Source organism: Microtus oregoni, unplaced genomic scaffold, assembly GCF_018167655.1.
Source record: "Microtus oregoni isolate MIOR12 unplaced genomic scaffold, Mior012 000061F_ref0000440, whole genome shotgun sequence".
Lineage (NCBI taxonomy): Eukaryota > Metazoa > Chordata > Mammalia > Rodentia > Cricetidae > Microtus > Microtus oregoni.
The window spans coordinates 828744-844719 of record NW_024543871.1 but is presented as its reverse complement, the minus strand read 5'-3'; the positions used below and the strand labels follow the sequence as shown (position 1 = coordinate 844719).

General features: G+C 42.6%; 1 protein-coding gene across 1 annotated transcript; it reads left to right on the top strand.

The window, feature by feature from the left end:
- Positions 1-2871: 2871 nt before the first annotated feature.
- On the top strand, positions 2872-12915 carry LOC121439410 (aristaless-related homeobox protein-like). The gene is given in 3 exon segments (XM_041639913.1): positions 2872-3287; positions 3965-4010; positions 12820-12915. Coding segments are annotated over 3 exon segments (558 nt in total).
- Positions 12916-15976: the final 3061 nt, after the last annotated feature.

Genomic DNA, 15976 nt, shown 5'->3' with positions numbered 1-15976 from the left:
CAAGACAGGGTTTCTGTATAGTTTTTGGAGCTTGCTCTGGATCTTGCTCTTGCAGACTAGACTGGTCTTTAATTTAAAGATATTCAGAAGCCTCTATGCCCCAAGTACTGGTAAAAATGGTTTGTGCCACCTTATCTGGGTAAAAGTATTTTTAATGTTGTTTGAAGATTTTGATCAAGCATACTGTTATGGGATCATGACTGTACCTCACTCCTTATACATAAAAATGAAGCCATGGGAGTGGTTTTCTGCAATGATTCAGTGGTAAAGATGCTTGCTGGCAAGCCTGATTGTAGTAAGGGGGGGGAGATGCTTGTTCTTCTCGGCTGCCTAGCTAGATTAGCCCTGAAATAACCACACAGATAATGTATTAATTAAATCACTGATAGGCCCATTAGCTTAACTTCTAATTTCCTACCTTTCTTTTTTGATTTTTCAAGACATGTTTTCTCTGTAGCTTTCGATCCTGTCCTGGAACTAGATTTAGTAGACTAGGCTGGCCTTGAAATCACAGAGATCTGTCTGCCTCTGCCTCCCTTGTGCTGGGATTTAAGTTGTATGCCACCCCTGGCCAGAATTATTGGCTAAGTCTTATATTAATTTAATCCATTTCTATTAATCTGTGTATCACCATGAGGTATTGGCCTACCATCAAAGTTACAGCACATCTATTTTTGGTGGCAGTTCCATGGCATTTCTCTCACTCTGCTTTCTCCCTCCCAGCATTCAGTTTTGTCTTCCTTGCCTACTTAAGTACTGTCCTATCAAAATGCCAAGGGAGTTTCTTTATTCCTTTACATATGAAAAGAACACAAAAGCAGAAGGATCTCCTGCACCACCAGATGGCCTGATCTCTGGAAAGTGCATGATGGAAAGAGAGAACTGATTTTCCCAAGTTGTCTTCTGACATCCAAACATGTGCTGTGACATGCACAAAATGGTAAAGGTCCATACTCACATAACAAATAAATTCAACAATTAGAAGGAACCCTAATTTACTTAGCTACTAACTCTACGGGTATTTGTCAATGATTTTGTGTTTACAGATGTTGATTTTCACATTTATAAGTCAAAATATTTGTGCTACAACTCTTCAGGAATCTTGCTAGATGTCCTGATATCACAGCGCTCTAGGATTCTAAAATTAAAAGGAAGAAAGAAAAAGATTGCATTTGTGTGATTAGAGTGCACAGACGACTAAATGGCTAAGAGATTTTGTTGTTCTTTCAGAGGACCAGAGTACAGTTCTCAGGATCCACCTCGGTAACCATCTATCTCTAAGTAGAGCTTCAGGAGATCCAGTGCTCCCTGTAGGCATGCATAAGTACAAGCATACCAACTAATAATGACCTTCTATTTAAAAAAGATTTTAAAAAAATCTGAAAATCACAATTTGTGATTTCTTAACCTGTAACTTCAATAAATTTAATATTAATTTTTAGATTGGTTTATTTTTCATGTGTATAGAGTTCTACCAGCATGCATGCCTTCACGCCAGAAGAGGGCACCAGATCTCATGATAGGTGGTTGCGAGCCCGGATGTGGTTCATAGGAATTAAACTCAGGACATCTAGAAGAACAGGCAGTGCCCTTAACCTTTAAGCCATCCCCTTAATATTAATTTTTAAAAGCAATGTTAAACTCTAGTTTTCTTTTTATTAATTATTTTCCCAATCACATTTCCTCTCCCTTCTTTCTCTCTTCCCAGAACCTTCTACTAACCTGCCTCTTCCCCCCATCTACTTCTTCACTTTTCAGAAAAGGGCGGGTCTCCCATATATATCAGCCATCTGTGGCATATCAAATTGAAGTAAGACTAGGCATGTCATCTACTATTAAGGTTGAATAATACAATACAGTAGGAGGATAAGGTTCCCAAAGCAGATCACAGGGTCAGAGATATCCCCACTGTTAGGAGCCCTACCAGAAGACCAAGACCATAATTTACAAAACTGTAAAACATGGGAAGAGGGCCTAGGTCAGTGATTGTAGTTCTACATCTGTTTCCATCAAGTCTCTGGGTGAAGGATTACATTTTCTTAATGAGATCCTCTTGATATTTTCCAACATCTCAGCTCACTGAGGAAATTTCTTTGAGAATATTAATTGTTCAAATGGAAGCTAGCCAGAGGTTCTTTCACTTTTGTATACTTACTGTATATATGGTGCTTTCTCAGCTCAATACTGTTACAGAGCACTCTCAGCTTCAGGAGTTTGCTGGCACTGTGAAAAGGGCAGAGACCCACACAGTGTCAGCCTAGTCAGACATGAGAAGTACTGAGCAGGACATCGTACAGTGACTCTGATGGAGATTCCCAATAAACCATCTGGAGCATTTTCATTGTTTCAATGGTGACGTCAAATGTTTTGCAGTGACTTGTCCCCCCAAATGCTACATAAACTCCACTTCACAACCATGGCACTCCTTCAGGTAGAGGACAGTGTTGGTGTGTTTTCACTGTCCTCTCAAGGAAACTGGCACAAACACTAGCTGACATAACCATGTCCACTTAATTCCCAGATCTTGCAGTGTGCACCCAGTGAGATACAGAAGCTAGAGTTCTCCAGGGGTTCACCCAGAGGCCATGTGCTCGGTGTAAATGCATGTCCTCATCCCTACTTGTGCACCTGCAACAGCTTTCTTTCTCCTCCACTCCATTCCTCGAGGCTTTGGTGTACTTGGTTGGATCCATGTTAGATCCATTCTGCACATGCTCCCTAGAGCCACCTTCAGTGGGCACGTATCTCCTATAGGGGTTGTGTGATGGAAAGAGGACAGATGTGAAACTTGCTAAAAACCTACATGCTGCAAAGTCATTTCAATCCACAAACCATTTATGGAGATGACACTTCTCTCTTTTAGGTCTCATCATGGCTTTCCAATCCCAACATGTGGACCACAATTTCTAAAAACTGGGTGAAAATGAGATTGAGGGGAGCCTTGATTTTGAACATGAGGCCACTGCAGCAAGAGAAATTGTCATCTATGGTGAAGGTTCTCTAAAAGGTTCCGACAAACCAAAGAACCAGGGCATCTCACACCACGAGGATGATGTGACCCACGTTGTTAACTTCAACTACGTTTGTGATGACATCAGGCATGAGAGCCATGGGAGCCACCAAGTGTACAGAAACCCACAGTTGAAGGAGCAGAATACCATGGCTGCTGGCAGAATGTCACAAGTCAGGCGCACAAGGCCATGGATAAAGTTTGGTCTCACCCCCAGGCAGCTGAATGAGTTGGAAGATGTTTTTGAAAAAACTAAGTACCCCGATGAGATCATAAGGTATGTGACTTGTTTCAATAGCTGTTCCAACTCCCATCCATCAGCATCTCATTAGGAAGTGTGTTATTCACACTATGGGCCCTATCTGCTTTTAGCCCAAGCATGAGGTCTTTGTTTAGTTGCTGAGTATGGGAAAGATGTCTGGGAGGTCAAATATATGTATATATATATATATATATATACATATATATATATATATATATATATGTATATATATATATATATACATATATTCACATATGCACATATACATATAAGTATACACACACACACACACACACACATATATATATATATATATATATATATATATATATATGCAGTGTGGATTCTAGAAACTGGTTGGTGCCTCTCAATTTGTTCTTTATGTTTTCATTTTGTTTTTTTTTCAACCTACTTAATCTCTTCTTGATGACTCCGTTTTATAATGGGAATTGTATTCAAGACCTAGTGGTTTCTAAGCAATCCCTCTTCTAATATAGAATTTTCACCTTGTGTCAATTCATGTTTTTATTTTTCCAATAAAATGAAGATCAATGAAAAGCCACTTTCATACTTTTGAGCTCACCATCTCTACATAGTTTTGTGTTGGCCTGTGATGCATCTCCAGAAGTCATCTTGCCAAGCTGAAATGCTGTATTTCACTAACAGCTCCAATTTCCATCTTCTTCTCCCAGAAAGGACCTTGCAAAGCGCTTGTTCCTGAGAGAATCCAGAGTGCAGGTCAGTAAATCCGAAAAGACTTTGGGCAAGGCACTCTGCTTAAGGACATGGTCCGTGTTCTTGTACCCATTATGAAATGCATGCGTGGGTGAGAGGTGTCCTTGTCTGGGTTATAATAGTAACTGAGCACTGAGTCTTGAAGTTGTCCAGAAGTAAAAATGGAACGGGCACCCATTAAGTGTTCTTGCCCATTATTTGAAACAGCATAATCTCTTAACTGAAAAAAAATCTTAAAAAGCTCATTTCTAATTTTTATCATTTTTATCATATTTGATTTTCTTTATTGAGCTGTATATTTTTCTCTGCTCCCCCTTCCCTTTCCCTTCTTCCTGACTACGCTCTCCTGTAACCCCCACACTCCCACTTTACTCAGGAGATCTTGTCTTTTTCTAATTCCTATGTAGATCCATTTATGCCTCTCAGAGGGTCCTCTTTGTTTTCTCGGTTCCCTGGGATTGCTGGTTTTCTTTGCTTTATGACTAAAAACCACTTATGAGTGAATATATTATATTTGTGTTTGTGTGTCTGAGTTACATCACCCAATATGGTGTTTTCTAGATCGATCCATTTGCCTGCAAATTTCAAAATGTCCTTATTTATTTACTGCTGTGCAAATGTTCATTTTCTTTTTTTGTTATTTATTTTTTAAAGATTTCTGCCTCCTCCCCGCCACTGCCTTCTATTTCCCTCCCCCTCCCCCGATCAAGTCCCCATCCCTCGTCAGCCCAAAGAGCAATCAGGTTCCCTGACCTGTGTGAAGTCCAAGGAACCCCCACCTCCATCCAGGTCTAGTAAGGTGAGCATCCAAACTGCCTAGGCTCCCACAAAGCCAGTATGTGCAGTAGGATCAAAAACCCATTGCCATTGATTTTGAGTTCTCAGTAGTCCTCATTGTCCACTATGTTCAGCGAGTCCGGTTTTATCCCATGCTTTTTTAGACCCAAGGCATCTGAACTTGGCGAGTTCCCGATGGAACATCCCCATTGTCTCAGTGTGTGGGTGCACCCCTCGCGGTCCTGAGTTTCTTCCTCATGCTCTCTCTCCTTCTTCTCCTGATTTGGGCCTTGAGATTTCAGTCCAGTGCTCCAATGTGGATCTCTGTCTCCTTTCATTGCCTAATGAAGGTTAATATTCAGGAGGATGCCTATATGTTTTTCTTTGGGTTCACCTTCTTATTTAGCTTCTCTAGGATCACAAATTATAGACCCAATAACCCTTATTTATGGCTAGAAACCAAATATGAGTGAGTACATCCCATGTTCCTCTTTTTGGGTCTGGTTTACCTCACTCAGGATAGTGTTTTCTATTTCCATCCATTTGCATGCAAAATTCAAGAAGTCCTTGTTTTTTACCGCTGAGTAGTACTCTAATTTGTATATATTCCATTCTTTCTTCATCCATTCTTCCATTGAAGGGCATCTAGGTTGTTTCCAGGTTCTGGCTATTACAAACAATGCTGCTATGAACATAGGTGAGCATATACTTTTGTTGTATGATAGGGCATCTCTTGGGTATATTCCCAAGAGTGGTATTGCTGGGTCCAGGGGTAGGTTGATGCCAAATTTCTTGAGAAACCACCACACTGCTTTCCAAAGTGGTTGCACAAGTTTGCATTCCCACCAGCAATGGATGAGTGTATCCCTTTCTCCACAACCTCGCCAGCAAAGGCTATCATTGGTGTTTTTTATTTTAGCCATTCTGATAGGTGTAAGATGGTATCTTAAAGTTGGCTTGATTTGAATTTCCCTGATCGCTATGGAGGTTGAGCATGACCTTAAGTGTTTTTTGGCCATTTGAACTTCTTCTGTTGAGAGTTCTCTGTTCAGCTCAGTGCCCCATTTTATAATTGGGTTGATTAGCCCTTCATGGTCTGGTTTCTTGAGTTCTTTATATATTTTGGAGATCAAACCTTTGTCCGTTGTGGGGTTGGTGAAGATCTTCTCCCAGTCAGTGGAGACTTTTTGTCTTAGTGACAGTGTCCTTTGCTTTACAGAAGCTTCTCAGTCTCAGGAGGTCCGATTTATTCAATGATGCCCTTAATGTCTGTGCTGCTGGGGTTATACATAGGAAGCGGTCTCCTGTGCCCATGTGCTGTAGAGTACTTCCCACTTTCTCTTCTATCAGGTTCAGTGTGTTCGGACTGATATTGAGGTTTTTAAACCACTTGGACTTGAGTTTTGTGCATGGTGATAGATATGATATTTTCATTCTTCTACAGATTGACATCCAGTTTTTCCAGCACAATTTGTTGCAGATGCTCTCTTTTTTCCACTGTATATTTTTAGCTCCTTTATCGAAAATCAGGTGTTCATAGGTTTGTGGGTTAAAGTCCGGGTCTTCTACTCGATTCCATTGGTCAACTTCTCTGATTTTATGCCAATACTAAGCTGTTTTCAGTACTGTAGCTCTGTAATAGAGTTTGAAGTCAGGGATGGTACAAATGTCCATTTTCTTCATCCATTCTTGTCTGATGTCCATCTAGGTTGTTTCCATGTTCTGGCTCTTATGAATAATGCTGCTATGAACATATTTGAGCTGATGTTCTTTTGGCATGATTGAGTGTTTTGTGGTATATAACCAACAGTGCTATTGCTGGGTCAGGAGGTGGATTGTTTCCTAATTTTCTGTGAAATCGGCATGCTTATTTTCAAAGAAGCTGTTTCCACTCCCACCAGAAATGCAGTAGTGTTTCTGTTACCCCACATCCTCCCCAGCATAAATTGTCATCAGTGTTCTGATCATGGCCATTCTTACAGGTGTAAGATGGAATCTTAGAGTTGTTTTGGTTTGCATTTCTCTGATGACTAAGAATGTTGAACATTTCCTCAAGTGTCTTTCAGCCATTTGAGATTCACAGACTACTCATAATCAGTATGTGAACATCATATATATAGACAGCATTGTGTATTAAAAGGTCATTCATTTAGGAAAATGTTAATGTTTACTGGTATCTGTACAGAGATTAATACTGAAGTCTGGACACTCAGGTCATTTCAGGGTACTTATGTGTACTGTTGTAGTAGGACTCTAAGTGACCTTGGGGACATTCTCATCGATGTAGCAAGCAGTAGGGGAAAAACAGGGCTGTGTTTCAACAAATAAACACTTAGTTATAAGTGTGGATTAAGTGAGACCAGAGAGAAATTAGTGTTTCATAGCTAACCTGTGTTTAATTTATCCAAGAGACATGTGGAACAACACTCACAAGTGCACATGGTTGGCCCTCCACCTTTGTAAGTTTGTGGAAAGCCGATATAGACAGCAGCAAAGTTGAACCTTCATGTTCCCTCATGCTGTGTTTAGATTATCTAAAAACAATGCCAAAATAGTCATGTCAGTGTTATGAGATGTATGGGGCAGACAGCTTTAAAGGGTTAATTTTGTTACACTAAACAAAAAGAAATGGTAATGGGTTTTTTATCCTACTGCACTTACTGGCTTTGTGGGAGCCTAGGCAGTTTGGATGCTCACCATCCTAGACCTGGATGGAGGTGGGTGGTTTTTGGACTTCCCACAGGGCAGCGAATCCTGATTGCTCTTTGGGCTGCTGAGGGAGGGGGAATAATTGGAGGGGGGGAATGAGAGGTAGTGGCGGGGAGGAGGCAGACATCTTTAATGAATGAATAATTAATTAATTAATTAAAAGAATAACATTGAGCCCATTTAAGTTAATCGAGTAAAGAGAACGCGATCAGGGGATGTTATTGATAGTCAAAATGCAGGTAGGTACTGAGGAGAGGGCCCGAAGGATAAAGCTCTTGCCACATGAGTCTGAGGATCTGAGTTGGGACCCTCAGCATAAAGTTTAGCAGGTGTCAGCTCACCTGTAGTCAGAATCTCTTATTCAGGAGGCAGAGACTGTTGATCCTTAGGGAGACCTAGATTAGGTCCGTCGCTGAGCTGAGGTTCATGGACAACCCTGCCAGTGTAAATCATGTGGGGAGCAAGCTAGGAAGATGCTTGACTCTGACCTTGGTCCTCAGCATGCACGAGTGTGCATTTGCACATAGATACACATATATATCACACACCTTTGCCAGTTTTGATGTGTTTGCAAATACATAAAAAGCAAAGGTGCCAAGCCACGGTCAAGTGTGTCTTCTGTTGACTAACTTGAAAACTGAAAGTATTCTTTTCCTTTAAAGGAGACTATGTTAAACATGTGGGTTTTTTGGAATGTGGGAAAAGATAGAGCTCACTTTAAGGAAGAGCGGTAACTATATTATTTTCAAATAAATTTCTTTCCTCCAGACAGTAAAGACTAATGTTTAGATCATGGGATAAAAGCTGAGGCCATGAGTCCAGAGAAACTGACTGCTCCATAGCAAATGAGAAAGGGGAAATGCAGTGCAGAATACTATTCACGCTAACTTCCTTCAGCATGGATCAGGGAGTCTTGATGTAGGCAAACTCCCTACCTGCAGCAGTAGCTTGTGCGAAATAGCAGTCCTGCCTAGGAGCCCCTGATGGCTGACATCCTAACACCACTAGGTGTAAACTACAGTAGGACCAGGCTCAGGTTGGAGAAACTGGGAGAGAAGAGGGAGAATCCCCCAGGATGGAGAGGAAGAGAGATTGGAAAAGAAAAGCTGAAGGAGTGAGGCATTCTCCCCCTGTCGAGATGACAGGACCCTGTACTTCAGCTTCAGAGAGACAGAGGTGCTGCAGACCCAGAGACTGATGTGAGGAAGCTCTGGAGACAGGGATGCACTGCAGCTTAGAGAAGCCAATGCACTACAGCTCTAGAGGATGATGCAATGCAGCTCTAGAGATGCTGATGAATCGCAGCTCCAATGAGACTGATGATGCACTGCATCTCTAGAGAGACTGATGGACTATCACTCAAGAGCCATTTGTACTGCAGCTCTAGAGAGACTGATGATGCACTGCAACTCCAGAGAGGCTGAAGGACTATCACTCCAGAGCCATTTGTACTGCAGCTCTAGAGAGACTGATGATGCACTGCATCTCTAGTGAGGCTGAGGGACTATCACTCCAGAGCCATTTGTACTGCAGCTCTAGAGAGACTGATGATGCACTGCAACTCCAGAGAGGCTGAAGGACTATCACTCTAGAGCCATTTGTACTGCAGCTCTAGAGAGACTGATGATGGACTGCATCTCCAGAGAGGATGATGCACTGGAGCTCCAGAGTGATGATAAACTGCACCTCTAGAGGCCTATGCACTTCAGCTCTAGAGTCTAATACTCTGCAGTTCCAGAGAAGTTGATGCACTGCAGCTTTAGAGAAGCTGATGCGTTGAAACTCTAGAGGCTGATGCACTGCAGCTCCAGAGAAGATGTTGCAGTGCAGCTCTAGAGGTGATAAATATCAGCTCTAGAGATACTGATGTACTTCAAATATAGAGGCTGATGCACTATCACTCTAGTGGCCTATACACTACAGCTCTAGATGCTGATGAACTGCAGCACCGGAGAAAGGCTAATGCATTGCAGCTCCAGATAGGCTGATTTACTAGAGCTCTAGGGGCTGATGCAGTGCAGCTTTAGAGGCTGATACACTGCAGAACTAGCTAGATTAGCTAGAGCTAATATGCCAACAGTGACTTAATTAATATAGTTGCTTTGTGATTATTTCGGAGCTAAGCTAACTGGACAGCTGGGGCTTTGATTGAATTCATGGAGGCATCCTGTTGGTTTGTTTGAGTTCCCCTCATGGATTCTGGTCCTTTAGTTGGCCGTTTTTATACTAGACATCCACATAATAGAAGGAGCAGGGAGGGAGAGAAATGGCATGGACGCAAAGATGTGCAGTTTGAGGACTTCCCAATATAATGGACCCTTATTCCCTAGGAGCCTGAGAGGATGGTGACATCTAACAGGCAACTGTGACTGTATTTCCGTAGCTGGCTATGTATTAAGGAAGAGGCGGTTTTGTTAACTGCTCTCCACATTGTTACAGATCACATTGCTGTCTGGAGGTTCAGCCTAAAAACGTTGGATCTCCTGGTATAAGAACAGAGCCCAGGATGTTCTTCATGTTGGCAAGAAATAGGGCATCACTATCAAGCTTCAACTCTCATTGAGACCATAGCTTTTGTCTTGAGCCCAGAAAACATTAGAGGGCATGGCAGATGGCCAGGGAAAAAGTCCACAGGTGATAGTGACCTCACCCTATTACCTACATGATGGAAGCAGGGAGTCCCAAGATATCTGAATGAATTGTCTGAATTGGCTCATTTTCCTAATCCTATAGATGACAACAGTACATCTCTGTGCAGGCCTCCCTTGGAGTAGTGTTAGCTCTCCCAAGTCAATTTGGGAAGGATGTTTGTTTGTTTGTTTGTTTGTTTTGTTTGTTTGAGCTGGGGATAGGCTGTGACTTTGCACACTCTTTTGGCAAGTGTGATTCCTTGTAATCACCCCACCTGCTTAAGTGCTAGAGCAATAAGAAGCCATCCATCGATAAATGGTGAGCTGAAATCATGGGACTATAGTGGTTTAACACAGAGAAATTACATGTTTTGATAAAGAAATACATGCCAGAGTAGATTCAGAAACACTGGAACAGAAAGAGAAGATGCTGGAGGGAGAACAAGGAGAGGGGAATGAGAAGGAGGAGGAGGAGCAGGAGGAGGAGGAGGAGGAGGAGGAGGAGGAGGAGGAGGAGGAGCCTGGGAAAGAAGGAGACTGTTTTCTGACAGTGAGGGGAAGTAGGAAGCAGGTATCCCAATATCCTAAGTGGTGAATCTCACAGCACCCCTTGTCCTTCCTGACATGGGTGCCTGGTGTGGAGCCCCACTGGGAGTTAGGATTGAGGTGTCTGTACAAGGCAGTACAATCAAGTGTATTGTTGAAGTGTGTTGTGTTGACTTCATTTTGGTTTTTGACCTTTTGTACAAAAAATAGATTTTTGTTCCTTTAGAGTTATCCAGCACCTTTGTATATTCCAGGTTTTCTGCTTGTTCTTCTGCTTTGATCCCTGAGCCTTGAAGGGAGGAAGTTATGAACACATTCCAATTAGGATGGAGCACTCCATAGTTGTGAGCAGAGATGGCCATTTACACGGTCTATAGCTAATAGAAAGTCTTTATTCCAGCTGACTAGGATGACACCCAGGTATCTGGGCACGTAGGCATGGCCACAGGTGTCCAGAACATGGTGGTTGTAAGGGCATCTTAAAACCTAGATGTCCTAGCATCTAGCTCAGCAGATGCAGATGCCTGTGCAGAAGTAATCAGTTTGAATCAAGCTGTTTACTGAAGCTAAGATAGCAGTTAGCTGGCGGAGGGGTTCATACAAACAGGAAGTTTAAGCACAGCTAAGTTTGCTAGAATATCCCTGATCTTTGGTCCCTAGAATAGACTTAATTTCCCGTGGGATTCTCCATGACAGAGTCAAAGTCTATTTCTACCTGAAATGGCCTCAACAAGAATAGAAGATGGAGGAACCTCTTCACTGGCTTAAACTGTCACATTTCCCACTAGATCACAGGGCATGAGTCCAATCATTGACTCGTCCTGATCTATGAGGTCATAGTTGTTTCTAGGGACCAGTAATTTTCTGTTTGAGACAGTTGGCCATGCAGGTGAAGATGCAGGGTTCCACCGTCTGTCTGAGGAGGACAAGAATCAATGGTCCAGTTAATGCTGACACTAAGCTATAGGGACCCAGTCACCAGAGATTGATAACAGTGTCCAGATCTATGCCTTCTTTCTTTCCTTCCTTTCTCTCCCTTCCTTTTCCTCTTCCCCTTCTCTTATCTTCTGCTTTCTTTCTTCTTTCTATCGACTAATCTTGTCCCCTCACTTACCCTTTCTACCTTCCTTTCCTCATCATCCCCCAGTCCTTTCTCCTCTACTTACTTAAAAAGCAGTTACTCATGTATGCATTCCAGGGCACTGGCAGCCCATTCCCAAAACCTCATCTTCACTCTCTTCTCCTCTCTTAGACCAATAGGCTGCTGAATTTTCAGGAAGCCTGATGAAAACCAGACTTTGCCCAGGCACTGGCCCATCACTTCGCAGCAGCTTCCTTTCCTGTGCATAGGAGATAAGAGGCCTCTATGGGAAGACACAGAAACCTCCACAGTCACCCAGCAAGGGCCCTGCATTTTTGTAAATCTTTCATGGATAAAACAGTACAGGGTCACAGTAAAAGAAATTAGTAATATATTCAACTTTCTGGCTCTTCAACTTAGATCAGAAATCTTGGGATCATCTCAAACAATCAAATTTGAATAATCTATGGCAGTTGTTTCAGCTGTTCCTGCATCTATTCAAAGGAAACCAGAATTGGGACCCATTAGGCCTTTGTTAACATAGATTCAAGGCAAAATATGAGCTCTCCCATCTTCTCTATTAAAGGCATATATCATGAGGATTACATAGACAAGAATTCATGCAGTGGGGTGTGAATTTTGAGAGAGTCAGGGGAGATATCATTATTCTAAGCATTAGTTCATGTAAGTCAGATAATTCAAGGGAATGATGAGGTACCATTTACTTGGCAGAGAGTGTGTAGATTGTAATACCTGAAGACCCTTTGATATCTGGTCTTCTCCATATCCTGATTTACTGATCCCCGTTCTCTTTCTTAGAGCCATATTTCCCTATTCCTTGAAAGAACATAAGACAGGAAAGGTACTAGCTAATGAATTTTCCATTTCCGGTTGTTCTGATTCTGACTTCCAGGGCTGGGGTTGCATAGGATTTTGTGTGTCCTTGGTTAGAAAAGTCTGGTCAATCTAAAGCCTCACTGGCATTTACTGTTACACAGAGTTGTGTTTTCCACTTGTGATATTGACTATTGAATACACTAAAGCCATCTCTTTCACCATGTTATTGCAGAGCTGGTTTAAGAAAAGAAGAGGCCAATACAGGAAACATCAGCAGTCTCAGATTCTCCAGTGTGCATCTGCTGATGGCCAGGACACCTTGCAGTAAAGCTTTTGTAGGAGTCCTGAAGCATCATCCTGTCCAGGCCTCAGATGAAGACAGGATCTTCAGGTTTCACTGACACCTTCTGATGGCTGTGACACCTTATCCCTTCAGCAATAAAGAGTTGTGTATTCAAAATATTTCATGTCCTTTTTGGGGGTCAGTAAGGTGTGTATGTCCATTATTGAGAAAATATTTAACAGAAGATAAAAGGAAGGGATCAAACCCTGAGTCATCTTTACTACTCCACAAGTCACAAAAGTCTCTCAAGCCCGACGGCAATCCTCGCTCAGACATCTATTCTTCTCTCTTATCACATTGTACCATCGTCATCTTAACTCGACCCTGTGGGAACAACACCTAAGAACAGGAACAGGACCATTCCCCAGTGAGAAGACTGTTCACGACAAAAACAGAGTTTCCCCCAAATCTACGAGTTCACTCTTGTACTGCAACAAATACAAAAAGACTACTTTCTGAGCATTCATCAGTGGGGAGTGTGACCAGTGACCTAGGCTACTCCCTGGTCTGTTCACTATCACTCCTTTCAATGGCACAGTCATGCTACTAGGAGTCTTCCTGACACAGGTCGTAGTGTTTCAAAGGAAACACAAGAGGCCTTTTTACGCCCATTAGAAAGAGGCTTCCTCTTTGCTCCCACAAGAACCCGAGATGCACAAGAGGCATATTGATTGATCCTCCCAATTCAAGCAGGAGAGGAGAAGGATTCTCAGTAGATGCACCAGGCCAGGTTAGTGGAAGACATAGGATGCAGGCTTCAGAGCATGCAGGGAGCAATAGGCTGTGTTAGCCCAAGGGTGATTGGAGGAGAGGCAGTGTGGAGAGCCTACAGAGAGGGTTACACCTGAGTTCTGGCAGGGAAGACACATCAGGGTGGCATTAACATGGTGTTGTATGTCATGGGGTTAGAACACATGACCTGTGAGAAAGTGGCCAATGCATGATCTGGTTTTGATGCTGTAATTACTTGTGACATATGGCAGACTCTAGAAATGGGGGTGCAGCAGGATGTGTTAAATCCTATTTGTAAACTGAGTACAGGTAAAGTGGGAATCCGGACTTTGTAATAGAGAAGATGGGTAAATAGGGCTTTGTACTGAGGACGCACATACAGAAGTCTGGTGTGACAGAGGAGGGGCAGATAGACTGGCTATTGTACAGCCTTGTATTAGTAAAGTTTGTGGATTATAGAAGCACTGTGGAGAGATGGAGGACGTGAATCCCCACAGCAAGAGTTTCAAGAGGACATATAAAGTGTGTACTGGGTGGTTTTGTGTGTGTCATGTTGACACAGGCTAGAGTCATCAGAGAGGAAGGAGCCCCAGTTGAGGAAAGGCCTTCATGAGGTCCAACTCTAAGTCACTTTCTTTATTATTGATCAACAGGCTAAGGTGCCATTCCTGGGCTTAGTCTAAGAAAGCAGGCTGAGTAAGCCATGGGAAGCAAGCCAGTAAGCAGCTCTCCTCCATACCCTCCTCATAATATCCTGCTTCTGTGAACCTTCCCTGTTTGTGTTCCTGTTCTGACTTCCTTGAGTGATGAACAGCAATGCTGAAGTGTACATAAAATAAACCCTTCTTCTCCAACTTCCATTTTTCATGGTGTTTTGTCAAAGTGACAGAAACCTTGAGACAACATCCTTCTACTCAAAGAGGAACTGGGAACTCTGGTGCTGGGATTATAAGCACCAAGGTGGATGCTGTATTAGGGACATATACAGGACTTAGATGGAAGGTAGATTCATTGGGGTGTGTGTGAGGTGGAGCTGGTGAGAAAGACTCCCTGGGGTACTACCACAGATTGCAGTCAGGCTCTTAGTATAGTCCTGAGAAACTGACAGGGCCTGGCTACACAAAGTAGGCCTGTGGATCAGAGCCCTACAAATGCAGAGGAAGATTCCTCTGTAGAGACCTAAGAACAGTGAGGGACGGGCCCATTGCTCCTAATTAGGTCCTGGTGTGGGGCCAGAGAGAACACCTGCAGATTCACATTCCAGGAGAGGAGGGCACATATGTATCTAATATACACATGAGGAGATGACCACATTGGGATCTGTGTTCTTATCCCATGACTGTCATTCCCACAACAAAACATTCCAAATGAACACACATCTCTTCGGGCGAAACAAATCCCAGAATAAGGGCATAGAAAGATGGCACAGCAAATATGTGACTATGTAGGATTCCCCTCTGTATGCTGTGAATATCATTGGTTAATAAAGAAACAGCTTTAGGCCTATAGTAACATATATGGAAACAGAGCTAGGTGGGGAAAACTAAACTGAATGCTGGGAGAAAGAAGAGCAAAACCAGAGAGAAGCTATGTAGCTCCTCCAGAGATTCATTCCAGAAATTTAGCTATTAATTCAAAGCCACGTGGCGATACACAGATTAATAGAGATGGGTTAGATAAGGATATGAGTTAGCCACAAATATGCTCTGGCTATTGGCCAAACGGCATTGCAAATAATATGGTTTCTGTGTGATTATTTCTGGGCTGAGCAGTCAGGAGACACACAAGTGGCCTTGCAACAGCTATAGACCAGTCATGATCTTTCATGGTACATTTTTCAGAACCTACGTTGTCTCGCATCTTCCTGTAACTCCAGCTCCAGGGAAGAGGACACCGTCCTCTGGCCTATACAGGTCGCTGCATGAATACATGTACAGACTCAGGCACATTATTAAAAATAACATAAGTTTTCAAAAAGAAGGTCCAGATTGACAGTTCTAGGCAACAGATTTTCATCCATGGGTCTTTGTGTACCAGGATCCCTCCAGCTCCTGCCACCATCAGCAGGTGCCCAATGCACCATGGTTTTGATGTATGTATCTGGACAGGGTCACGGCTGCTGTGGAAGTTCAGAAGGTAATTCAATTCTTTTGTATTATTTAAGCTCAAAATACCACATCATACACCATTCTAGCAAGGAAATTGAGGCAACAGGATTGTAAAATAGCTGGATACATTACTTTCATATTCAGGTGTGGAGAGAGGGGAGTTCATTCTTGCTTACTACTTGGCTTTACTGATGGAAATTTATTCA